The sequence below is a fragment of the Rhamphochromis sp. 'chilingali' genome, assembly GCF_963969265.1.
Source record: "Rhamphochromis sp. 'chilingali' genome assembly, chromosome: 15".
In the NCBI taxonomy this organism is placed as follows: Eukaryota; Metazoa; Chordata; class Actinopteri; order Cichliformes; family Cichlidae; genus Rhamphochromis; species Rhamphochromis sp. 'chilingali'.
Window position 1 is genome coordinate 17,842,381 of NC_137942.1, and position 25,280 is coordinate 17,867,660.

Genomic DNA, 25,280 nt, shown 5'->3' on the forward strand with positions numbered 1-25,280 from the left:
TTCAGGGCATCTTTACCACTCACCAGACTACAGAGGAGCGTATCTCAGTCTGCTGTTGCCCTGGCATCGCCCCAGCAACTGCCTCGCCAAGCTGGCATCTGTTTATAGAAGCAATCGTCTTCTCCTCCCACTGGGCTCCACTCATTTTTCAGCTCCTCGAAGGACAGGACCCTCTTTAGCGTGGTGGTGGTCTGGGTTTCTTTAAGCGACAGACTCTTTGTCTTCTTGCTGCAGTGCAACATTTCATTAACAGCTCGCTATTCAAATGTATTACAGTTCAAAAATGTACAGAAGGCCCGAAGGCCCAGTTCCTAATTATTGCTGTTTTTTTAGGAGTTTTTTTTTTTTTTTTTTACAACAAATACGCAGCTCTGCCAAGACTAACTTGATGATTTAATTATTCTGTGGAAAATAATGCACATGTTTATGACTGATTAATGAAAAACATCATCTTTGCTCATAACACAATGCCACGTTTACTAGAAAGAAGAGGCGCTGTGGCTGAATTGACACCACAGGAGGCCCCAAAGCTTGCACCGATATCTGGAAACAACATGTCCTTGTAAAAACTTCCAGTCACACACACACACACCCACACACATTCACGCATACACACATTTGGGCTACCACATACCATATCCAAGGCATATGTTGTGCAAAAGAGCAGATAAAAATGATTCTCAGTGCTCTGCATGTGCTGAGCGCGAGTGCACGATTGCTATGATGTGAATGAAGTTCTCTAAAGGGCGAAAAGCATTCCCCTCTTCACCCAGTGTGACAGTTGTTACAGCAGATTGGATTAGAGCTGTCTGGGCTTGCTGGGGCTTGCAAGGATATGTGGTGGAAGGAAGTGTGCATTGCTGTGTGTGTGTGTGTGTATGTCTTTCTAGCTTTGTGTGAACATTTGTTTTTCTTCACTTTTTGCTTAAAACCATTGTGATAACCACTTGATTTCAGGGTTTTGTGTAGAATCGGGGTGTAGCTCACAGTGAGGTTTGGGTATGGGGTTGTTAAAAGTCAAGGTGAGGGGTAAGTGTCCTCACACTTATACAAAGCTGCTACGGCGACAGGCCTGGGCGCTGTGCTGAGTGTGCATGCATGTTCGTGGTTTTGCATGCATCAGCTGTGCGCGTATTAGTCATCTGTGTGTGCGTGCATGTGTGTGTGTGCACAGAAAGGCTCAGTGTGTATTTTTATGCCAGGTTGAGTAGAAATCCACTACACACATGCTGGGCAGGATTGGCTGTGTGGGTGGAGGGTGTGTCCCGAGCAGGATTCTCCTCGTGTCTCCATCTTTATTTGTTCCCAGATTATGTTACCGGGTGCTATAGTGACTGGTATAGTGACACGTTTTATTTATAAGTACAACGCTGACCTCTGCTGGAGGAAGTGATACACAATTGAGACATTGTAGGGTTCATATCTCCAGGAAAACACACTTCAAGTAAACATATTTAGGTGTATTTATAGGCTAAGTGTGTGGGGCGGTAGTAAGACGAGAACAACCCCTATGAAACTTGTGAGTAAGGCAGTGATTCTGATTCTGTTCATCTGGGCAAAAACCAAAAATTAAAAATTGAAGCTTTTGAAAACATGTCCCACAATTTTCAAGTTCTCTGTATTAACCAAAATTATTCGCTGACATTTTTCCGGTTACATAATTGTTTTCATGGTTCACTGGGGGAGGGGGGGGGGGGACGTGGAGATTAACCACAGACTGCAGGTTTTGGTACAGTAAAGCGCCGTATTTATTTTCACAATCAGCGTGTTTAGTGTGTGTTTGGCCACTCGTGCACATCTGTGTTTATGGCGAGGTAAACACGCTTAAATCAACAGAAAATGCAAACTTTGATTCTAGTGTAAGCAACCAATTGGCTTTCCAGATAAATCACACGCCGGGCAGAAACTGCTGGGGGGGGTTGAGGGGGCCTCTTAACGTCTCCTGCCCCTTTACGCTCTGAAAAAATTTACTGCCGTTTAGATCCTAATCATTTTTGCTTCAGCTGTTGTCTCTAAGGGCTGCCTCTTTACTTTACAAGCACAACATCCGTGCAGATTGGAAAGAGTTATGAGCCTTATGAGAAAAGATCCTCTCAGCACACACACACACACATAACTATAATACTTTTGGTGTTTATTGTCTTCACTAATGAATGGTTGCGAGGCCAGCAGCAGTGTTTTCTCACCACAGGCCTGTGGCTGAGCAGTTGCCTGAGGGTGTGATAGCATTGTGGAGTAACTCTAGTTTACACAAAAGGTAACTGCGTTCGCAGCGAGCTGTCAGTTTAGGCGGCAGCGCTTTACTAGAAAAACATTTCCAAGACACTCTAGTAAACTAACTGCGACTGTGCGCAGTCATTCTTAACATGCATTCATCCACATGCCCCTAAATGCCACATCCGCTCGCTTCTTCTCCCCCTGGTCCCGTGCATGCACAGAGCAACACACACGATCACACTGACCAGCGCCCCTGCCCACCCGTCCCACAGAGAGCCTCATTCACATGGTCATTAAGTCATTAGGGTACTTATTTATTGATGTCTGCCTCCAGAGTGACTGAGCATGTCAGACGACCTACAAACTGCCTGCGTGGGCCCGTCCTGACCATATTAGTCCATTGTGTGGTTGTGTCTTCGCTCTTGGGTCGTTCATGTGTCGTCTGCAAGCTTTCGCTCCAGGACTGGACGTAGAGCTCATCTTTCCTATACACTGAGCGAGCTACGTGTTTGCAGGATGCTGCTCTAATGGCTTCCAACCCTTTCAGAGCCTCCAAAGGCCCTTCAGTGTGCTGCCCGGAGCGTGTGAGTCATGTGATCGGGCCTGTAGGAAGTGCGTTTTGAACGTTGGTGTGTGAATAATTCGACTTGCCCGGTCGAAAATGAGAGGGTTCGCAGAGAAGAGGCAAGCCAGAGAGAGGAGGGCTGCAGAAGGGGAGGGAGATAGGGAAGGAAGAGGAGGAGGAGGGGGGAGGGAGGGAAGGCAGTGAGCTGCAGAGAGAGAGAGAGGGAGGGAGAGAGCGGGAGGGTGGGGGGTTGTCATTGGTTGCTCATTCCAAACTCTGGAAGTTGAGAAGGAGGAGAAGAGAAAAATAAGTTGCTGCTTTAAGAAAGAGAGGAGAGATAGGACAGGCAGAGCGTTTTGGATCTGTGACCTGCCTGGTGTGTGTGTGTGTGTGTGTGTGTGTGCATATATATGTGTGTGTTTTTCTTTTCTTTTTTTTTCTCCTTCCCCACCTCTCCCTTACTCGGGCTCCTAATTTGGGATTTGTTTAAAAGCGGGACTGCGCCGTAGGAAGACTTTTCCTTGCTAGGGAAAGGGAACCCTGCTCCCTCTCTCTCTCTCTCTCTCTCTCTCTCTCTCTCTCGCATTTATTACACACACGCACAAACACACTTGACGCCCAAAATGTCTGATTCCACTGTCAACGCTCACTTGGAAGGGATCATATCAGACTTTGAAGGTCAGTTTGTTTCTCTCATGTGCTCTGCTGATTCTTCTTCTTCTTCTCCTTGTCACTGTGGAGTGAGGCTCTCTGTAACCCTGCCATGAGGACACTATAGATCATTTCCACATGTTTGATTGGAGCCCAGCGCATCTGGAAAAATGGAGGGTGTTGTGAGGGCTTTGTTGACGTCTGCGGTGAGCTGTGGTGTTTTTTTAGGGGAGGGGGGAGTGAAATTTGTGAAAGTGTTGCTGCTTTTTAAACTGCTCTTAAACTTTTGTCGCGAGACGTGTTGAGCGAGTGTGTTTTATTCTGAAGTGTGAGAGAGAAATTTGTGCTTTTAAAGTAACTGATTTTTTTTTCTCTTGCTTCACTTTACAACAAACCCGTGTGACAGAAAAGGCAAAAAATGAAACTATATTTTAAGCGCTCAGGAAGCACGAATTGACCGTACGGCTGCGAGGTGAACACCTGGACCACCTCCCCCCTCTTCCTTTTCATCTCTCTGCCCCTGGCACACAGATTCCCCCTGTCATCTCTCCCCTCCCACTCGTCCTCTGGCTGTGCTTCCCCTTTCCCTCTCTCAGCAGCTTGTCCATTCACAGCTCCCTCTCCTCTTCCCCTTTTCGCCTAACCGGTGGTGGTTACAAGAGGGATGGGTGAGGCAGGCCGACATCTCTCCCCCACGAAACCGTTTGCCTGTCTCACTAGATGCCTCCTGTCTCACAGCCATCAGGAACGCATCCACACTTGTCCAGAGCTGCGTCTCTGTCAACACGAGTTTGCTCGTGGTATGTCCTGGGAATCTCTCTGCCTCGCTCTCTTCCTGTCTTTAGGTCTTTAAACCACCGGCTTACACAGTGCAACCGAGCGGAAAGATAAGTGGCGTTCAGAAAACAAGAGGTGTGCTCCAACCATGTAGCTCGAAGTCATGCTTTCAGACGGTCCTCGCTCATGTGTAACACCAGTATAATGGCCTACTGTTGGGGTTGTCAGTGGTGCATGTGTGTGTGTTGTCCGTGGTTGGGCTAGCTGTGTGGTAATACCTTTGTGTCACCACCATGCCCCGTGATGTATTGCTCTGTGTGGCTCATTGAGCACAGCATGGCACCGATGCAGCACGGGAGTCCTGTGGGAGCCGATATGTATCAGGGTTGGAAAAAAAATAACTACAAGTTCTCCTCTTACTGTAAGTGATAAGATTTCATTATAATGAGCTCATTTGTTGGTACATTTTTAAACATTTTACTTCATTTGAGAACAGCTTTTGGGCAGTCTGCAATCAAAGGGTTTTGATTTGAAATTTGCTGTAAGAGGAACTTTTAAAATCATAAGCAAGGAAACTTTAGACACAGGCATCTCCCCCTTAAAGGTTAGATGATGCTTTTGTCACAAACTCTCCTTAAAGCCAGACTCTGTGACTTTAGAGAGAAAAAGTAACACACTTCTCTGACTGAAAAGATGAATTTTAAAAGCAACACAACACACCCTTTATTCCCTGAGGGGAGTTTAGCTGCCTCAACTTTACTTGGACCAGTGAGATCGAGTCAGCTAGTTTTATTTTAGCATAGTATATTACACCCCGCTTGTATCTTGTAGCCACAGTTTTAGCCTCCCCTGTCTCAGGTTTTACATCATTTTATGATACAAAGACCAGCAGTGGTAGTTTATTACTGTGTAATAAGAGTCTGTTGCCTTTTCTGTAATCTAAAGTGGCACGTGGTGAATGGTGTGCTGCAAGAACTTTTCACTGTAAGCCTCCAAAACAGGCCTGCATCCAAGCTTTTGGTCTTTTCCGGTTAAAAGACACAAGGCTGGGAATGTTTAGGATTTAGGTCAGTTGGGGGTGATTTTAACCACCACAGATCACACCTACAAAGATTGGAAGAAGTTTGGAAAGCTTGCATTTTTCATAGTGATTTCACATCTCTGATTGGGTTTGGACCCATCTTTCCTGGGTTCAGACCTTAAATGCATCCATTGCACTGACTGGTACTGTGACATGAATCAGGAATTTCTCGGTTAAAAGACAGTCAGCCAGTTTAACAGCCAAGTAGTGAGCCAATCGACATGAACACTAACGCTGTTGTTGAGCTGTTCAAAAGTGTTGCAAGAGGTTTGGGGGAAATCAAACATGCTTTTCTACAGAAAACAGAGTTGAGACGACGTCAAGACTGAACATGGGAACAAAGTGTAATGAGCGCTGTAATAATAGGTTAACTTTACTTTATCTTATGTCAAATATGCTAATTATTAATATGCTGACAAACCCCAGTGCTCTGAGATACCATCTTCGGATTATGTTCTTTGCTTGGATGGGATGGAAAAAGAGTTTGCGCTGTGTAATCCGGACAGTAACAAGAACGCTATATGTATCAGTGTGTGTATCTGCCATGTCACTGGTGCTGGACAGTGAGTGTGATTCAGCCTGCCACGCCCTCGGCTGATGACACCATTGAGAGGCTGAAACAGACAGAGGAGAGGATTTACTCGCCCCTGAGGCTGGTGACCTCAGCTGTGACCTCAGCCTCCCTAACTGACATAGATCATTGACCGGGCCACTGGGCTCCTCTTCTGCGAGCAGATGGAGCACATGCACACAAACAGACACACATTCAATTCAGGGTCATCGCAAGAGATCTGTGCTGTCTTTTCTCTTGGGAAAAGTTGGCTATTTTTCTGTCTCATAGCCAGATATACCGTGATTTAGCGATTTCTGTCTACTACTCTTGTCTCTCTGCATCTCCAAACTGCATGTTAAGGGCATTTGCTTGTCCAATGAGAGGAAATTCCACAGGAGTACATTTCTGCGGTGGGTGAAAATGTCGGGGTAGGCCGGAGAGGAGGAGTGGATCAGAGCACAGCCGGGTTTCTTTTTTTTGTGCATGGGGCCCAGCCTGCATGGCACTTTTTTTTTGTTTTGACAGTCGGTGATAAGACAAAGGAAAATCTTATCTCGAGCTAAGAAAGCAGGCTTTTATAAACAACTGAAAGAAAAGCCTATAGATATATAGTATGCCTGGTATGTAATACAAAAAAAGGTTAACATTTACAGAATTCGTGGGCTTCGTAGTCTCTGTTTCATCGTCTGTGCGGCAGTTTTAACAATCTGTTTCTAAATGAGGCGGCCCACCTTGTTCTGTGGGATAATTCTCGTTAATGGTGACAGAAAGAAATCCGACGAGGAATCATAGCAGGAACTTAAATGCCTGTCAAAATGAAAACAGTCATTATACAGTAAGCCAACTGCCAATTACATGTGGCTTTGGATTTTTTCAGGAACCGTGTTAGTTGGTGCTCTGTAGCCAGCAAAGCGTTGAAACTGTGCTACAAAGAAACAGATACTGTATGCTGGGCTAGTACGATATTGATTGCAAGCATTAAAGCTCAGTAGACACACTAAACAGAGAGTGTGTGAGAGGAAGGAAGTAACTTTCTGACAAAAGGCTGATGAGCCACCCTCAGGAGTCCCCATCCTTATCAGCACTATCAGGCTGCTCTGTATTCACCAGCTCCAACAGGTTTCCTGCTAATGACGCCAACTGCAGGGGTGCTGCTGGAAGCCACAGAGGGTCACTCTGCAGAGTGAACACAGCAGGTCTTTGTTAAGTTTTAAAACTAATCCTAGTTTTTTGTCCCTCCCAGTTGGACATGACGAGTAAAAAAGCTGCACCTATTCCAACCCCGGGCAAGATCCGAGAGTTATGAACACACTCCATGCTACAGCTAAAAACAGCTAGTCTTCGATGAAAGATTTTCTTTGACTAAAATGTTTTTTTTTCCTGTAAGGGAATGAATAATGTCTTTGACTGAGATTCGTTAAGGACCAAATGATCCTATGCCAGCTCTTTCAAAGAAACATTTTGACCTGCAGGCCACCCTGTCTTTAAGAGAGGAGTGCAAAACTCAAGTGCTCGAAAACAGTGCTGTAAATAAAAAATGGGCATGGACAGCAGAATTCACTGTAACTCGTTTGTGTAGGTGTTTGGCTTTGCAGAGTGAAGGGTTATTTATATGCAACCTACAGACATGTGCTTACATACAGCTGTTAATAAAACAAAAGAAAAACAACAGCATGCAATGCTGATTGGTTAAAAAATGTGCAGAAGGATGCTATATGTCCCTCAATGTTATCTGCATCTTAGACATTGAGGGCAGGTGGATGAGCATTACTGTTCAGCAGCTGGCTTGTGTCCAGCTGATTCATCCTTCCTACCACTCCCTGCGAGGGGATGGAGGTACTTGTTGGTTCTGGGGCAACAACCATAGGTTTTTCCATACTCTTGGTTTACGTATCTATGTATTTTATGCAGTTTTTCTTACCAGGGTGGTTGGGGATTCATGATTATTTGTCCTGTTATTACATGCATTACTTGGCTGAAAGATGAGCAAAAACACAAGCAAGACTATCCTACACTGTCTTTTCTTATATATATGCTGCCTCTGGTGACAGTAAAAACTACAAGATGTACATAAATGATGGTCTGTAAAACTGTGTAGGACCGATGCACGGCCATGCTGCCCCTTAATGTCACCCAGCGTTTGGCATTTTGAAGCATTTACTTTAACACTTTTGTAGTTTCCATCTTGTTCTTTTGGAGCCAACAGTGACCAAATTTGGATGAGATGGGGGACTGTGAAATTTGGCAACTGTGGCTCAGATGATAGAGCAGGCTGTCTACCAATTGAAAGGTCGTTCCCAAACTCCTTCAGTTCACATTACCAAAGTTGAATGTGTGTTTTATTGGGTGAATGAGACTTGTGGTACAAATCAAGGCTTTGATGATCACCTGCATAGAAAGACTATAAAATCCTGGTTCATATACCATTTACGTTGTACCACTTGAAGAATTGGTTAACAAGCTGGGTGTGTGTCTGTACGGGGATATCACATCGATACATACATGCCCAAGTGGCGTAGTGGTTATCATGTTTGCCTGTTACGCCAAAGATCCCTGGTGAAAGACTGAGAGGCGATAGAAACCCAGCCTCGGGGAGGTGGAAGTTAGTGTACTCTTAGTGCCGGTCTCAGGGCCTCCCATGGTGGGAAGGTTGCATCAGGCCGGACATCCGGCGCAAAATCTGTGCCAAATCAAACATGAAGGTTTATCTGCTGTGGCTTCCCCTTGGGAAATAAGAGAGCAGTATCTAGTGCGAAGTAACAGGCTGCTAAAATATCTCTAAAGTTGAATCTAATGTTGTAAATTCTGCTTTAAAGTTGTAAAACTATAGACCTCAGACCTGGCTGCAGCATTCGTATCCACTCATTGTCAGCGTAACAGCACTCCGGTTTGACATTACTGAGCAGCTCCATTAACACAATGGGATGTGCCTGACTAGTTGAATATGTTTAAAGTTAGTTAAATATCTCACATGCTACATTTGCATGGAGCCAAGTATTGCTATTGTAGTTGGTTTAAACACCTCAGTAGGACTAGAAAGGTCCAAGCCAAGTAAAATTTCAGGGGAATAAGTGTAACTGATCACATGAAAATTGTAACAGGTAAACAGTTTAACCTGATTTGTCTTTCTTTGGCTGTGTTCTTTCTGCATATGGCAACCTCTGCAAGCTGAAAATTTGGTCTTTGATAACACTGCTTAAGTAGAATAAATACCTGCAACTTCTTCTTGGAACAGGTGATAGATTTCCACCTTCAGGGAGATGATCGTGAAGAAGATAAGATAAGGAAGGTGACCTTATCTTGTGGTGGAAGATGACTGCAGGCCATACTCATCACTTTTTTACGTGCTTTTCTACTTGAATGCGTTGGCACATGAGCGTGTTCAGCTCAAATCCCAATAAGCTGACCCAATCAGAACAATGTCAGGGAGAATGAAAAATATATATAACTGGATTCTTTTTGATGACCTCAGCTGTGTTTCCTGTGACTTCACAAAAAAAGTCTTCAGTTGAAATAAAGTAAATATTGTTTTTGCATTAGCAGGATCTTAATTCGGCAGGAAACAAGGACAGGGACTGCGGGAAGCTGCTGAGAATTGCTAGCAGACCAAACCACCAACTCTTCTGCAGCAACTGTATGATAAAGTAGACAGTACATGCACAGATACAAGGATTATAACTTACCCTCAAGCATGGGGTTTTGTCAGCTTGCTCACTGTCAACCTCCAGATGACCAAACTACCTCTGACCTGTCCAGCTCATCCGCTGTCACGCTCAGAGATGCGTATCGAATGTGGTCCTCATTCGGTACATGCTATGCTAGAGGAGAAGCGTCATGTGATTTTTCTGGCAGCTTAACTATGTTTCAGTGCACTACATGGATCCAGCCCATGTCTGACCGAGTGTCGGGTGGAAAACATCACGCTTGGCTCAGTGTCTTCCTTATTTGGCAGTTAAGGTTGTGAGAAGGGTTTCCAAGATTAATAGGACTCAGAAACCTGCTTCAAATTCAGCTCAAATGAGAGGTAAAAAGAAGGGGTTGCATTTTGTTCCCCGTTGGGGCTTATCAGTCAATATCTTTGCTTCGTTGGAAGGTATGTGATCAATGCTATCGCCTCAGAGCAGCAGCAGCTTGAAGCCATCACGCATAGGAATACAGCTAAAAACGTCACACGCGCTCAACGCCGTTCATGTGTAAACATGCAGGCACATAAGGAGTCACTGAGACATGCAGAAGTAATGGTGCCATCGTCTTCACACCAAAAAAAGGGATTAATCCCCACTGACCGTCAAAACAACAAAAAAAACCCAGTTGTGTTTGCTTTACTTTAAACACACGCACGCGCACATGCATGCACATCCAGTGAGAGATAACGCAGAGTAACTCAGCTGACAAGGCCACTGTCTCCACAGTGTCTGTGAGGACGTCACTGCGTTGGCTTTGTGTCACCACAGAGCGCACTTTCAGCGCCGTTTCAGGCAAACGGGTCATTACTGTTTATCAAACCAGCAGCCAGATGCAGTTTTAAGTCATCTTTGGCGTCTATTTTGTGCTTACTTTTACTCCTCGGCCTCTATAAACAGAGCGAGTCATGTCCACTAAATTAGCCGCTTCGTTAATGCTTCCCCTCCTTTCCATTTCTGACAAGAAATTCCCACCGCATTCGATTAATTTTAGTATAACTTCAGTGTGACTAGTGTGCCATCTGTGTGCTTGTACTTAAAGAAGAACATCAGGCATTGCTACCCTTGCTTCTGAGAACATTTCAAAGGCCAGTTTTCTCATTATTTCTACACAAAGAGCTTGTTGTCAGACACAGATGAAATGATCGCAGCGATGTATATTTCATGCTTTAGCAACTCAAAAGGTCATTACCGTTGCAGACGACCAGCTAACCCAGCACCTCGTGGTGGGCAGTGTTATTTGTTAGTTTCTTCTCTGTACACGCTGTGATATCAGACACAGAAACCTGCAGAAACATATCGAGGATGTGGAAACACTGAGTTGGGGGAAAGAGAGGATTCTCCCATGCTGGTACTTGGCTCGTCAGCTTTGAAACACGCCAGATGCCTGATCGGGCTCGGGTGTTTATCTGGGACAGGGGCTGTGTTGGTCCAGATTTTAGTGGCTGCTCTTGTCTCTGGGCCGAGCTGAGGTGAGCCAGGTGTCACCATCGACATCTGACATGCAGCTCACTGCAGTGAGGAAAAAAATGCAATTTATCAACCAGTAACAACACAGCTGCTGGTGAAATACTGACTCATTCAAAAGATATGGAAGGGGCTTACTAGTTTGTCAATATACACATTTGGATTTTTCAGAGCAACTTTTGCTCTGTAGCCTTCCTCATCTTTGTTTTCAGGAGCCAGAATTGACTATATTTAGAAAAGAGACTGATGTGCTAAGTCATTGCATAGCTACCAAACTGCCTGTATAGTCACATATTTTATTTGTACAACATTTTTATTTACTTATTTTTATTTTATTCTTATGATTTTCTAATATATGTCTTATTGACTTTTTCTTTCTGACCCTTTTGTTGCTGTAACGTGTCTATACCATTAAAATGCTAAAATTCCACTCACCAAAGCAGGATCCAAGTTTCTTTGGCATCTTTTCTTGAACTAACAAAACTTCAAAACATATTACTTGCTAAATTCAAAGTAGTCCAAAGGTTCCGAGGTTTAGTTTGGTGTAGAATAAATGGTAATATAACATAAAGTAGATATAAGAAAATATTTCTATATTTCATTGTTAGTTTATTAGTGAGAGTTTTGTTTTAAATAGATCCTTTAATAAAATCTATGGAAGCTTATTTTGACTACTGGGGAAAAATACAAGTAAATCAAAATTTCAGGTTATTATATCAGTATTTCGACTTACTAATTCAAACTTCTAAGAAAATCATTGTAAATTGGGAAAAGTTTTATTATGTAAAATAAAAAAATAAATGCAAATTCCAATCTGAATTTTGAGATAATAGCAAAAGGAAATTTTCCCTATGGCAAAAATAAAATAAAAAATAAATAAATTACAAAATCTTGATACTTCCGGTAGAACATACGTCAACGCTTCAGAATTAAGTGTCACGTGATCAATCTGGGCTCTGACGACGTCATCCTGATACGCTGTTCTGGCTACAGGTGCGCGAGGCTCGCAAGAGATGTGTAGGTAGCCGGTTAAACTGAACTCTTTCCTTTCAGTGGCTGGGTGTGAGTGGAAAGCTCGGCAATCCTATTAAAACGTGCTTGGTGGGGAAAAAGAAGTATCTTTATCGAGTGAATTAAACGCCATGTTATCGCGCTATATGAAGCGTGTCAAGTCGAGTAAGATGAGTTTCTTCTGGATTTTCTTTATTTCATTTCAGTGGTTTGTTAGCTAACCAACTCGTTAGCTGATATCCTTAACATTGCGCGCTGCATTTCGTTTAATAACTTATATGTTTCCGATAAAATTGATTATTTTCTCTATAGGTTATTGTTCAGCATGTGTTTTTGCTATTATTGTTTAAACCTTTGTTAAAGTGGTAAACCTGAGGACTTCCAGGCCTCTAGAGCCTCTGGTTTTTCTGCAGTTTCCCCAGAACTTTTCAGCTTCAAAGAAAAATGTAATGAGTATTTGAAATAAAATTTATGGTCTAAAACTAGGCCATTAAGTACCAGAAATGGATGTAGGCTCTATAGAGTCCTGCTACAGGGTTGGAGAGGAAGTGATGAGCATTATTGTGTCCTCTGGCTCTCATGTTTTCTTCTTTATTTGTGCTTTTACTTTCTTTTTGCTCCATATGATAACACTGTAATGGTGCAACAGTGATTTAAGTCCATATCTGTCAGCTCAGGCTGTTGTTTCTTATGTAACCATGTTTGTTGTCTTTCAGCGCTGAAACGCTCGTTTGAGGTGGAGGAAGCGGATACATCCACACACCCATCGCCCCTGACTCGCCGGACCACCAACCCCCTCCGCTCATCCACCTCCTCCACATCCAGCCAGCGGAGCTACGACTTGAGCTCCCGCAACTCTGATTACTCCTCCACCAGATCTTCACCCTCTGAGTCCTCCAGTCTACGCTCCCCGAAGACCGGCATGAGGCGCATTGAGTTGTCAGGGGGTCGTAATGCTGATACAGCCTCTTCCCGCCGTGCCGAGATGTCCATTGAAGTCTCCTCCAAGCAGATAGATAGCTCGCCCAGTGCCGGCATCACCCGCTTTGGGCTCAAACGGCCGGAGGTCAGCCTGAGCAACAGGAGCACCTCCCTGGAGAGCTCCTCCAATTCCTTCTCAAGCACCAGTAGCAGGCGAGGGGAGCTGAACATGACGAGGACCCACGAGCCACCCGCCCCTCCCCGGAGGATCGACTCCCAGATGGCCTCAACCCCGGTGTCTAGGATCCCCGAGCCTCCCCAGAGAAGGGCGGAACCCCCGTCGCCCAACCTTAGCCCAGTTGATGTGGCCTTCAAGAGGCCAGAGGTTCCTGTGGAGAACAACGGCCACCAGCCGCCTGCACCCGTCACCCCCCTGCCTTCACCTGCAGAGCACCGGGTGGAGAGGGTGCAGTCGCCTGTCACAGAGGCATCCGCAAGCCGACCAGCAGACAGTGAGTACCTGCTCAGTTGGGCTTGTTTTCCAAACTAACCCCTGTGTATGATTTATAGAAGTAAACTCCTCAGTGAGATCAAACAGTTTGTTTCTGATTTCTTTGTTTGTTTGAAAGCGCCACCATATCTGATTTTCACTTGTTTCTTCCGCTTGACTGTTTCTTCTTAATTTTATCTTGCAACACACTCATAGTCATGTTAAGAGGAGGCATACAGCTCACAGTCCTTGTGAGCTTGTCATTATAGACTATCTAAATGTAGGTCAGCGAGGGTGATGATGAGAATCCCAGAGCTTCTCCCAGGACAGCGGTTACAAGAAAAGACTCAGGCAAGCGGTTGAATATGTTGGCTCTCCCTGAACTTAAGTTAAAAACTTATAGCACTCACAGTCTGGTTGAAGCCTTTGTAAGTTCAGACAAGCAGGCAGTTGTAGTTAATTTGGTCTGTTATTTTTATAAGATGCATGTGACGCGGGAGGAAGTCTGGTAGCCGCTGTTTTTTGACCTTTGCGTGCGGTTTGTGATTTCTTCTCCTTTTTTTCTTCTTCTGTGTATTCTCTGGATTTTTGTGACATAAACTCAGTAGGATATTTGCGCAAGTGAATTTATCCCTGTCTAGACCACTCAGAGGCTTTACTTTTCACCCACAGCTGACTAACCTCTCAGATGTGGTACAGGGATGATGCCAAGCCCAAACTCGAGCGTCAGATGTTTTTCTAGTAACTTGTGCCTTTAAGTATTGGTTTTACTGAGGGAGAAACAGTCACTTTTTGGACTAACCACTCAACCTGACCAGTTCAAGTGTTTGATGTTGATCATAACATGATTTGATGGAGGACTTTTTAATTTGCTTGACCATTTTTGAGCAATCGATCAGGGGAAAGTGATGACAGAGGTTGGTTAGGCAGCTCATCCAGCATGTTGGTTCATACCCAAAGATGACACATTACTGCCTTTGAACTTTTTCTTATGTTCTTTTTCTTTCATCACATTATCAGGGAGAATTTAGCGCTACAGTAACACTTTCCCAAAAACTGAATGTGGATTTCCATGAGGCACTTTCTGGATATGCCTCATCATTAATGGATTAATTAAACCTAATGTTTAAGGTTAACCTATGACCTTTTCTTTACTGCCACTCTCAAGTCAAACTGCTCCCCCCCCCCGATATGTTTGTTTAACCCTGTGCTTTAATAATAAATGTCAGCCTTTGGAAGTGTCTGTTTTCAGTTTTTGAACTGTCATTGTATGCTTTGTTTTTTTGTTTTTTTTGTTTTGTTTTTGTAATATTCTTCTTGGCTCTTGGTTTAAATGGAAGAAAGCATGTGTATTTGTGCAGGACGTTTTTTGTTTTTCAGTTTATCGCTTATTTTGGTTGTTTGCTTTCCTATCTTGTCTAACTAAAACAGCGCATCGCTATACTGGTATGTGTGTGTGCGCCTTTGCTATCTGGAGAAAGCTGTGCTCATAGGTTGCTGTCACTGCTTAAGTAGCATGCAGGCGTAGGCGGCTGGGAGGTGGTACATTCCAAATCTGGAGGTCATAAAACATTTTACATAAAAATAGAAAGCCTCCAATTTCCACTTTTTTACATGGTGTCTCGCCTGTTTTTGACTCTGTCCACTGTTTTTCCCTTGCAGGCAGCTAGAGATTTATTTTGGTTGTCCTTCTACCTAAAGATATAAAAGACCTTTAAAACTTTTGTTTCTTAGATACCAGCATTGTTGTATCATTCAGCACATGTGCATTCTAATTATGTAAAATAAGCAAGGAAACGGGAGAGGATTAGATCTCAGCTTCTGCCACATTTGGCTCAGATTACACACTTCCTGCTCAGCCATGCATGTGGTGGGAGGCCCTGCAAGAAGCTTGGGAAGCTTCCAGCAGTGAGCAGATAGGAGGCGGAGAAAGAGTCTAGAGTTTGTGGACAAGAAGGAAAGAGAGAGCCAAATGCATGGAGATGTGAAGCGTGGATAGAGACGATGTGCTTCCTGTAGTTTGTCTGCAGGGAGAAAACAATATGAGAAAAGCCCACTTTGGCATCCCGTCATTTGGAAATAAATCTAAACAGTTAGACCACACTGGTTCAACATCGTGCCCAAAACCAGATTTTAATTACCATTTTCTCAACAACTCCACACAGCTTTGATGCAGGCCAAGCATTTGTTTTTGTTGGTAAATATTTTGACTTATTTTGGAAGGGGAAAAGGGGAATGTTTTCAGTTTGTTTACTTCTGTTGCCGCCTATGTCAGGTCTGCATCCAGTTGGGTGTCAGTGTTTTTTCTGAGACCCATTAGATTATTACTTAAAGCCTCTTCTGATTTATATGAAGTGGGACGTACTCACCTTCGGGTGTCAGCTCATGTATGTACATGCCATGAGTGCATACATTCATCCTTGTGTGGATGACGAGGGTTAAGAATGCCTCACGCCCAGGGGAGAGTGACTGATGGACATGCTGATAGGTGATAAGAAGTTTTGTGGTGGCTGTTCGAGAGCACAGGAGGTAGTAATGACATGCTTTGTGTCGGCTGATTTGTCGCCTGTAACGATGAGCAGCTGTATTCAGTCTCAAGCAGGATGTGATCTCATGTTTACCCACAGAGAGACACACACATGCACACTCATTGTGTACACAGCTCAGTTTCCTGTTCCTGGCCTTGACCTTGATTTGTTTTGTCATGGATGCTGCGATACATGTTGCAGAGTCAGTCAAATAGGCTTTGTTTTGCATAAACTTACTGCAATTTTTTTTTCATATTATTTCCAGATTTAGATTCAGTTTGTGGGTTGGGATGTCTGTTTGCATGCAGTTTCTCCTGCAAGTTGTATTTGCAAAGGGCGTTATGAAAAATATCTGGGAAATTAGTCAGCTGCTCTCACCGTGCATATTAATGAATGATAGCGAGGATTGCCACAACAACAGTAGGCACCTTTTCAGAGAACCAGCTGCTATGGAAAACTTGACAGGAAGTGGGTTTGCTAACACATTTGCAGGACTTAAAATTTGAAATAGTAATCTAAAGAAACTCTGTATGTAGTGGAAGTGTGTTCAGCATGTATGCTTTGCTCCCTGATTCACAAACAGCTCAATGTAAAGGGGCAGTTCAGAAGGTTTCTTTTTTTATTGTCAATGCAGGCATCTTTACATGGACAAAGGGATGATCACAGTTCAAGGCAAGGCAATACAGAGTCTGTCCTATAAATTTGTATCTGCTGCTTATATAGCGCAAAAGAAAATACAGTGAGTATGTGTTTCATGTGGAAGGACTGTGTAAGAAAAAAAGAAATACACATAAATGCAATAGAATTCAAACTGTGGATGCAAAACAATGCACCCCTCAGTAATGTGTTTTTGAGGGGGATACTGATTCTAAGTTTAAATATCACATTTATCTGCTGATGATGATGCCTGCAGCCATAAACAAACCACAGAAGTATCTTTACACCGATCTGTTAGAGGTTTTGCGACATAAATTGATATTTAACAATTTAAAACCTGTTGGAGCTCTATGATTAACTAACTATTGCATGCAAAATCATTTTCTATATGGCTCAAAGCCAGTTTCTCCTTACTTTACTGCAATTTCTTGCTGTTGACATACAGCACACAGCTGCGTAGACCTTATATAGGATGTTGATTTATTGGTCTGTTTCTCAGAGAAAACAACAATGGAAGACCAAGGCTTGAAATCCCTTTAAACCTGCTGCTTTGTGATTGTCATACATTAGTTTAGCCACTGTGATGCATACAAACAACAAAATAATATCACCACTGGTATTTCCTGTCTTTTTGCTTTAAAAAATGATAAATAGCATTATTTAAAAATTATAAGTGGTTAAGTAACAATGTTAATCAGTGCATATTACATTTGGTGTATTTTAAATTTTACACCATTCACTTTTATTTTTTATTTTTTTTTTGTGCCTCCGGTCTTCTTTGGATGCCTCACTCTGACAGCAGCGAGTTTGTACAAGTGTCTTTTAAAATGCATTAACTTAATGAGAAGAATTTTCACATCAGATTATGCATAAATACTAGAAAGTTTGAAAGGAGAAAAAGCACAAGAAAAGTTTGAAGATATTCTGTTATCTACTCTTATATAATCTACTGTTTTAGGTTATGTCTGCTGTGTCTTGCCTCCTGCCATTGATTTACTTGCATTTCCTGCTACATTTTTTGGCTTTTCTCAGGCCATCCTCTACTTTTTAAAGGCAACCTCAGTCCAGCTCATTCACACTACCACAGGTACAGGTGTTTAAAAATAAGTTAATAACCTGTGGTTCACAAAGCCATTTTTAGGCCAGAATTAAGTATGTCATACCTTGGCATGATGGCAAGTGAATGCAATTCAGCATTAAAAAAACAGGGCAAGTTATTGTTTTATTTGGCTGGATGCATTCGTTTGTTATGATTGACATTTAGATCTTCCCCCAAAAAATCTAAAATAGAAACATTGTAGAAATATAGATATCTCCATGTCCTGGCTGCACGTCACACATTCATTGTGTAGCATTGAGCTTAACAGCTTGCACTTCAGCAAGCAGCTTGAAAAAAGCTGTTTTGGATGCATGTTTTAAGGCACTAATATTGTGTCGACCTAAATAAAATATAAAATACATAAAACATTGGTTGTAAGAAAATTATCCAGAAAACAACCAATCTCAAGTAATAAGAGCTAATTTATATAAAAACTGATTACCACGCTTAAGTTAAACAAAACTGATTGTCCTGTTATGTCGCTGTCTTATGTTTTGCTTAAGGGATGACACCAGTTCTTAACTGGCCTGAAGACAATTTCTATTTTCATGAAATACTCCGTTTAAAAAAGGCGTTTTAACTGTTGTTTAATGAGCTGTTGAGCCACTGGGAGCCATAGCTACGACACGTTCCATAATACTTACTGCCTGCCTTACAGCTAATGATTTACGTGTTGTAAATGGTGAATATCAAAGGTGTTTTGTTGATTACACCTCTCTAATGCAATCTTTCCTATCTTTCCTGAAGAGGTGTGTGTTTATGTAGGTGTGGAGCCAAACACGGAACTTGCAGCATCATGCTGAAATGCATCCCATGCCGTGCACCTGCTCCCTTATTATTAATGAGGTCTCTTGGATTGTGAAGTATTTAACATAATTTCTTCTGCTACTTGCTTGAAACGAAAAAAAAAAATTCCATTATGTTTCGGTTAACAAAGGAACACAGGAAGGGAACAAAAAACCTGTTGATGCAGTGAGCTCTATTTGCTGATTTTAAGGTTGCTTAAAGATTAACATAGTAATTGAGTGTGAGCTTCATGCACTGGGGCGTGAATTTAGGACAGTAATGACACATTAGGCAGTTTTTGCTTTATTATGTGTTTAGTTTTATGTAATGTGATTGAAAGGATGTACAAAGAGGAAGTATGAAAGTGAATCCACAGCAGCTTTATTTTTGGATATTGGGTGGGTTTTTTGTTGTTTTGTTGCTTTTGTGTGTGTGTGTGTGTGTGTGTGTGTGTGTGTGTGTGTGTGTGTGTGTGTGTGTGTGTGTGTGTGTGTGTCTGTGTTGTATATATTTTATATAAACACCTATGCGTTTTGAATTTGCATACTTTCATTTACAAAAATGAAACCTGTTAATGTTGTTAGCAAAACTAAATTAACGAATGTGCATGGATTAGGTGTCATTAATCGATTACTGATTCTTCCTAATCCGAATCACCTCAAGTCATAGCAGAAATTGATGCTCTTCTGCTTTCTTCTTACAAAATGGTGGAAGTAGCTGATCAAATGTGTCAGCTTTCAGACTTTTAGAGACGGAACAAATAAGTGTCTGTTTGTCATTAAAACTTGGCTCTGGTCTCTTCACTAGAGAGTTCTTTGTACTACTATTTTTGCAAAGCTGAGCCTGCAACACTTTTAATGATGAGTCATTATCTTATGATCTTTTGGGTCTTGTGTTGGCCCTCTGAGTGCTATCCTCTTTTCACCGCATTAAAACAGTATTTATCTCTTTCACTCAAGCATAAAGGCCTTTTGATAGTTCTGCCTGGGACTTGGCTAGAAACGACGACTTGTGCATGTCACAAGGGATGGAAAGGATTTATCCCTGACCCCCAAAAACGTCTTGTGATTAGAAAAAAGAGAAACACCTGTCTCTGTAATTATGCACATCTAACTTTTAGAAAAAAACTTAGGTTTAACAAACACAATTTTTGAGTCTTTTTCACAGGATGTTCTTCATTAAACTTTAGACCCACTTACAGCTTAACACACATGACATTTATTCATTCAGGCAATTCATATTTTGCAATCTTGTGCAAACAGCTGAGATAGAGGTGCGGCTTGTTTGACTAGATATGCTGGAGCATTGAAAAGCCTTTGCAGGGCAGCACTTTATCATGAACGATAAGGCTGTTACAGAAGACTTTGTACAGTTTTTTAAAATGCATTTACACACTAGGACCTTTAATCCCAGCAGGTGATATCCAGGCCAGTCTATTCTCCGTATAGGCGAGGTCTGCAGGATTTTAGCTTGAACCCTTAAGAGTCAAATCTTAGTGCCACATTGCTGTAAAGGGGTCATCAACATAAGCATGCCATACACAGTTGAAATCAGTCTTTACAAAAAGCATGGCCATTATGTCCGTTTTCCATTAGGTAAAAAAACAAAAAATCAGTCACATTAATCTCGTTACATACATATAAAAAATTCCCCATAGAAATCTTAACTCTGATCCCATGGATTTCTTCCTTTTTCCATAAATGGACATTTAACACTGCTCTGTGATTATGGGCTGATGAATACATTGTTTCTGATTGACTCAAACCCAGTTCATCACTGCTTTACAAAAACGTCTGACCACATGAAGTACAGCACATTAGTACCAGTATCTCTGCAATGAGCTCTTACAGGCTCATGTCTGTTTTCAGCAGAAGACAGCATAGAGATGAAGGACCTGAAATACCTTTACATCTACTACTATATGATTGTTTTTACTAAAAATCTACCTTTAAATATACAGTATGGACATCACTAGTCTGGTATCTTATTTTGCCTTTTTTTATTTAATAAAAATCATTCAGCTATTATTTGAAAGGGCGTATGTACAGGTTAATTTAATATATCTATCTTAAATTTTTTTTCAATATCTTTATTCCCCCCAGGGTGAGGTTCTTGCTTTCTCAATTTCATCCTGCATAATGAAGCGTGCTTGCACTCCTGGGGCGATTGTCATACCTGACTCGTACTCGTACACATCATAAAACATGTCCTGAAAATCAGTGTTTTCTTTGAATTTTGTTGCCCACTGCCACTGCCACCATTCATGGTTTTTTGTGGCTTTATTTTCAGAGCTATAGAAGCCTACCCACGCCTTTTTAAATTTAGACTTCCAGTTATGGAAAGACTCATTCACTATTAAGCGAGCACAAGCCTTGCCGTCTTTTGCAAAGAGTTGCAGGTTAGCATCATAACCTGGTATTTTCACAGCTTTGGGGTTTTTAAACTCACTGCCTCTGTCTATCTCATCTCCTAATGATTTCCAGAAGCAACATACAGTCCTGACCTCATGCAGTCGTGCTTGAAGGCCTTCATTCAGGGGTACTGATGTATCATAAATGCCCGACTCTCTGTTCCCAATAGATTTATAAGTGAGAGCGTCCTCTTCCTGATCATTCTTGTAAATTGCCACCATCACACCTTCTTTAAGAAGATGTCTAGGAACATCGCTCCAAATAATTCTGGCATTTCCCTTTTTTCCAGTTGTCACCTTCAGTCTTATCTCATCTCTATGATCCACTTGAATTTGTGCAAACATTCCAACAGGATTATTATGCCTGCTCTCTGGGATATTGATCACAAAATCGGTTTGTGTGTTCCTTCTTGGTGCTGGCTGAGGTCTGTTGTTGCGTTTGTGAGTGGAATATTTCTCCTGGATCACAATAAACAAAAACAGCCCAAGACAAGCAAGCTCACCCCATGTGTTTCTTATCTGCCATAGTTGGGAATCATCAGCACTGCTTCCAAAGCGGTCTCTGAGATACGTCAGTGAGCTCATGTCATTTTCTTCCACAGAAAACTCTCTGATCTCCGTCAGCAGATTGGTAGTCACCTGATATGTATGCTCTGGATTATACCTCGTGCCCTGATTTTCAGATTGCTCATAATGCTGTGTGATATACACTTGATCGATCCTTTGTGAAGTTTGGCGTCCCACGTTCTGCTCTCTGACCCTGAATATGATCCTGTCCCTGTTTCTCGCTGGGTACTCCGCCCGTGGGTGGATGACATAATATGGCATTGGCAGCGATGTTTGTTGATTGATGTTGCCAACAGTGTAGTATCTGTATCCCCTCGGCAGTGGGTCTAACACCCTCTCGTAGTTTCCGTAATGATGTGAGCCGAAGTCTCCACTATTTGGCTCAAAGGTCAGCAGGATGATGTTGTTGTTGTCTATGTCAATTTCATTAGCAAACCAGTGGAGCAACAGGAGGCTGTGTTTGGGCACCGTTTGTCCAAAGTCGATTGACTTTAGATCACTGATTGAATTCAGTGCCCGTTTTCCAGCTAACACAGAGGTTAGGGTCAGGAGGAGAGCCACACAGCAGCTCGTGATTCTTCCTGTCTTCAACATCCTGTAGAGAGATTTAAGAGTTGGTGGTTTCATTATTCATCTAGACTCTACATCCTCACCTTACACTTGTTCATATTTTGATGATCTTTTTCCTGGTGGTCTTTAAACATTAGACATGTTCATATAAACAGTGAAACAGGTTTTGCCAGTTATCTTTCCTTTGGCTAATCCCATAATGCAGTGTTGCCTTAAGTTAACATGAGGATCGTGTCTCAGTGTGTTTTTCATGAGCCAGATCATTTGGTTAAACAACAGGAGTGCGCTTTCCTGGCTCGTCATTGAGTACAAATTCTGTTTTTGTTTTTGCTTTTTCTTTAAAATTAAGCCAGAAAGTTTTGAACCAAGCTTTATATGTGGGCTCATGAACTACTGGAATTATTGAATTTAACTGCATGAGTAAACCTGAAAATTTTTTTTTTTTTTTTACAAACATGAATTTGAAAACATTAACACCAATGTCTGTATTATTTTTAATACTGAACATACTTGGCTGTTTGCTACAATTCTAATGACAGTGTTCCTCATGCAATGTTTATGATAACTGCCTTTGTCAAATGAATAAATGATCCACAACACAAGCTGCTACAAAGTGCTCTGTAGACTATCAGTGTAATAAAGACCATTAGAACCAGTGAATTGCATAACGTCCTGCTTCAAATAGAGAAAATGATTCTGTGGGTCAATAAAGCTGTAGAAAGTGAGGTAAATATTAATTGTGTGGTTGTCTTTTATGATAAAGGATATATTAGAAGTACATAATGCTACAAAAGACTGTCAATGTTCAATTTTTGTACCTTGCTACATACAATACTAAAATAACGTGAGAAGCAGAGAAGCCTTCACAAATAAAATCTAGAGTTAATCAGTCACAAATTCATTCAAAATCCCACCAAAAAGTAAGAGGACTTACCTGCGTTAGTCTGTTGCTGTCATGTGTCTGAGCTCTTTGTTTGTGTAGGAGCAGAGGTAACTCCCTTTAGGTTGCTGTTTCCGTGTAAATGAAACCAAAGCAGCCAGCAAGGCTGGTACTAACAGGAAGTTGTCTGCATGAAACCACCTCCTGTAATAGCGAGCAACAGAATACTGTTTCAGCATTTTAGCTGGGTTTACAGCCACGCTTCTAGATACAAACACTGATTATTTGTCATTTTTAAGAGCAGGTTTAGGATGAAGTGTGTGACTGTTGGGAGAGCGACTGAGACAAATTTGGTTAAATATTAGTCAGTATTGCCTGGAGCCTTATCAAGTCTATCAGGTCTTTGTAAGTACTTTTCTATGCATGTGTCACAACTCTTGACCGCCTAGAGTGGATTGAAATACTTGCACGTCAGTGTCTTAATTTTTATTCACTTTTTTTAATATATGTATGTGTATGTGGAATACTAGCCTCAAACACTTGACTTCTTTTTTTTTTTTTTTTTTTTTTTTTTTTTTTTTTTTTTCTTTTTTGGTCGTTTGCCATCATTAGGCAACAGAAAGAGTCACTTGGTTACCTGCTATTTGTTATTCACTATGTTGTGAAACATGGAAGACGTGCAACGAACATTCCCAGAAGGATTTAAAGCAAGTGAATCATACATTGTTTTTAGGTCAGTAGGTCACCAGGACACTGTTTTGTCTTTTTTTTTTTTTTTTTTTTTTTTTTTTTTTAAATTTGTTTAGTTTATGTTTGAGAGAATATAATATATCTAATACAAACATAATGACACTTCTGCTTCAAGGCAGGTACGGGTTAATACACTTAGCTCAGTAATTATATTACATTTACAATGTTGTCTTTACTTGCGTTGCAAAAGTTCTTCAGTTATCTGCATATTGAATGGATAGAGCGGATAAAAGAAATGGATGTGAATTCATTTCGTGTGCTTGAGAAGCAAAATGGAACAGACATGCATTTCATACACCACAGGGTAAACTGCACCCATGTCAGAAACAATCGCATTATGCTATTAACACATCATCAGCTCTTTGCAAGCATCTGAACAGATGACATGATAACACACAGCTAGCCAAGAACACATCGTGATCATAAAGTTGACTCTATGCTGACCCCAGCCCAGCAGCCAGAGCCTGGTCATATAGCGTAGTAGGGCTGCTCAATTAATCGAATTTTAATCACGATTACGATCTGGGCTTTCAACGATCATTAAAAATGACTGAGCCGATTATTAGCCCCTCCCTCATTTATCTGCGACACCTTAAAGGCCGTCTGTGAAAATATTGTCGGGCATAAACCAGTCCGTGGCGCAAAAAAGGGTGGAGACCGCTGATTAAGAGGACCCGAGGGAAGCTCGGAAAGCTAAGCAGAAGTTATTTGGAGAGTGACTGCCGTTGGTTGAAAAGAGAGTTTAAAATAAAAAAAAAAACTTCAGTGGTGTTGCACACTATTTTATATTATTTTTTAAAAGTTATTGTTAACCCTTTAAAGCCGGTCAGAGCAGCACGCTCCGTTTTGCGTAACTATTTTTAAATCCCTGTAGAATCTGAACCGTGTAAGCTAGCGCAATAATTTGTTTTGCATATGAAACCGGAGGAGTTGTACTTACATCTGATGCCATCAGCTTGTCCTAGGTCACGGTTTCGTTCCACATATAGCTTTGCAAAAATTGCATAAAAAGCGCTTGCAGGAACAAAAACATAATATTCCAGAAACACGCTTTGCTGTTCCTATCAGCTGTTCGTAACACTTCCCACAGTGAAATGATGCACATGCTGTTTTCTTTGCAAATTTGCATCATAGGATTGTTTTTTGTTTTTCCTGCAGTATATAAAAATTGCTGTATCTCCAAAATAAAACTTATGAAGACACTCAAAATAAATTTCCTGTGGTGGGAAACTATTTTTTTGCAACTTTATTGTATTTAAAGTTTTGAGGGATAAACCTCTTAAATTTCTCCAAGTAGAAATATATGTAAACAAAACAAAAGCGATTTTCAATTTTTTTTGTAGTTTATTACACTTTTTTGCAATTTATGTAATTACTATGGACTTAATGCATACATATTAGTAAAATATGGGCTATAACAGTTGTATTGATGTATAGCAACTTGAAATGCTCCCACAAATGGCACTACAACATGTAAAAAAAAAATAATAATATAAGCTCTGGTGGACTTGGTTCTATGGTAGGTCTTAAAGGGTTAAATAAATATCGTCAAATAATCGTGATCTCAATTTCAGTGAAAATAATCGTGATTATCATTTTTGCCATAATCGAGCAGCC

At 41.5% G+C, this 25,280-nt stretch overlaps 2 protein-coding genes across 7 annotated transcripts in view; one reads left to right on the top strand and one right to left on the bottom strand.

Annotated features, from left to right (window-relative positions):
- LOC308411182 (septin-9-like) overlaps positions 1-25,280 on the top strand; it is a gene marked incomplete at its 5' end in the record, with an annotated part of 82,840 nt that overhangs the window by 19,463 nt on the left and 38,097 nt on the right. For 2 of the 6 annotated variants that reach the window (XM_080904968.1, XM_080904971.1), the window contains one exon: positions 12,722-13,438. In XM_080904968.1, the coding sequence (XP_080761094.1) occupies positions 12,722-13,438 (717 nt within the window). Of the gene's footprint in view, positions 1-3,058; positions 3,461-4,531; positions 4,632-11,992; positions 12,012-12,136; positions 12,171-12,721; positions 13,439-25,280 lie in introns of those variants that run through there. The other 4 variants (XM_080904969.1, XM_080904967.1, XM_080904972.1 and 1 more) reach the window with 4 other exon arrangements.
- On the bottom strand, positions 19,293-23,070 carry LOC308411183 (uncharacterized protein). Its single transcript, XM_080904974.1, has 2 exons — positions 22,968-23,070; positions 19,293-22,058 (listed from the first exon to the last, which is right to left on the bottom strand). The coding sequence occupies exon 2, from the start codon at positions 22,055-22,057 to the stop codon at positions 20,576-20,578; it is 1,482 nt and encodes a 493-aa protein (XP_080761100.1). The 5' UTR covers position 22,058; positions 22,968-23,070; the 3' UTR covers positions 19,293-20,575.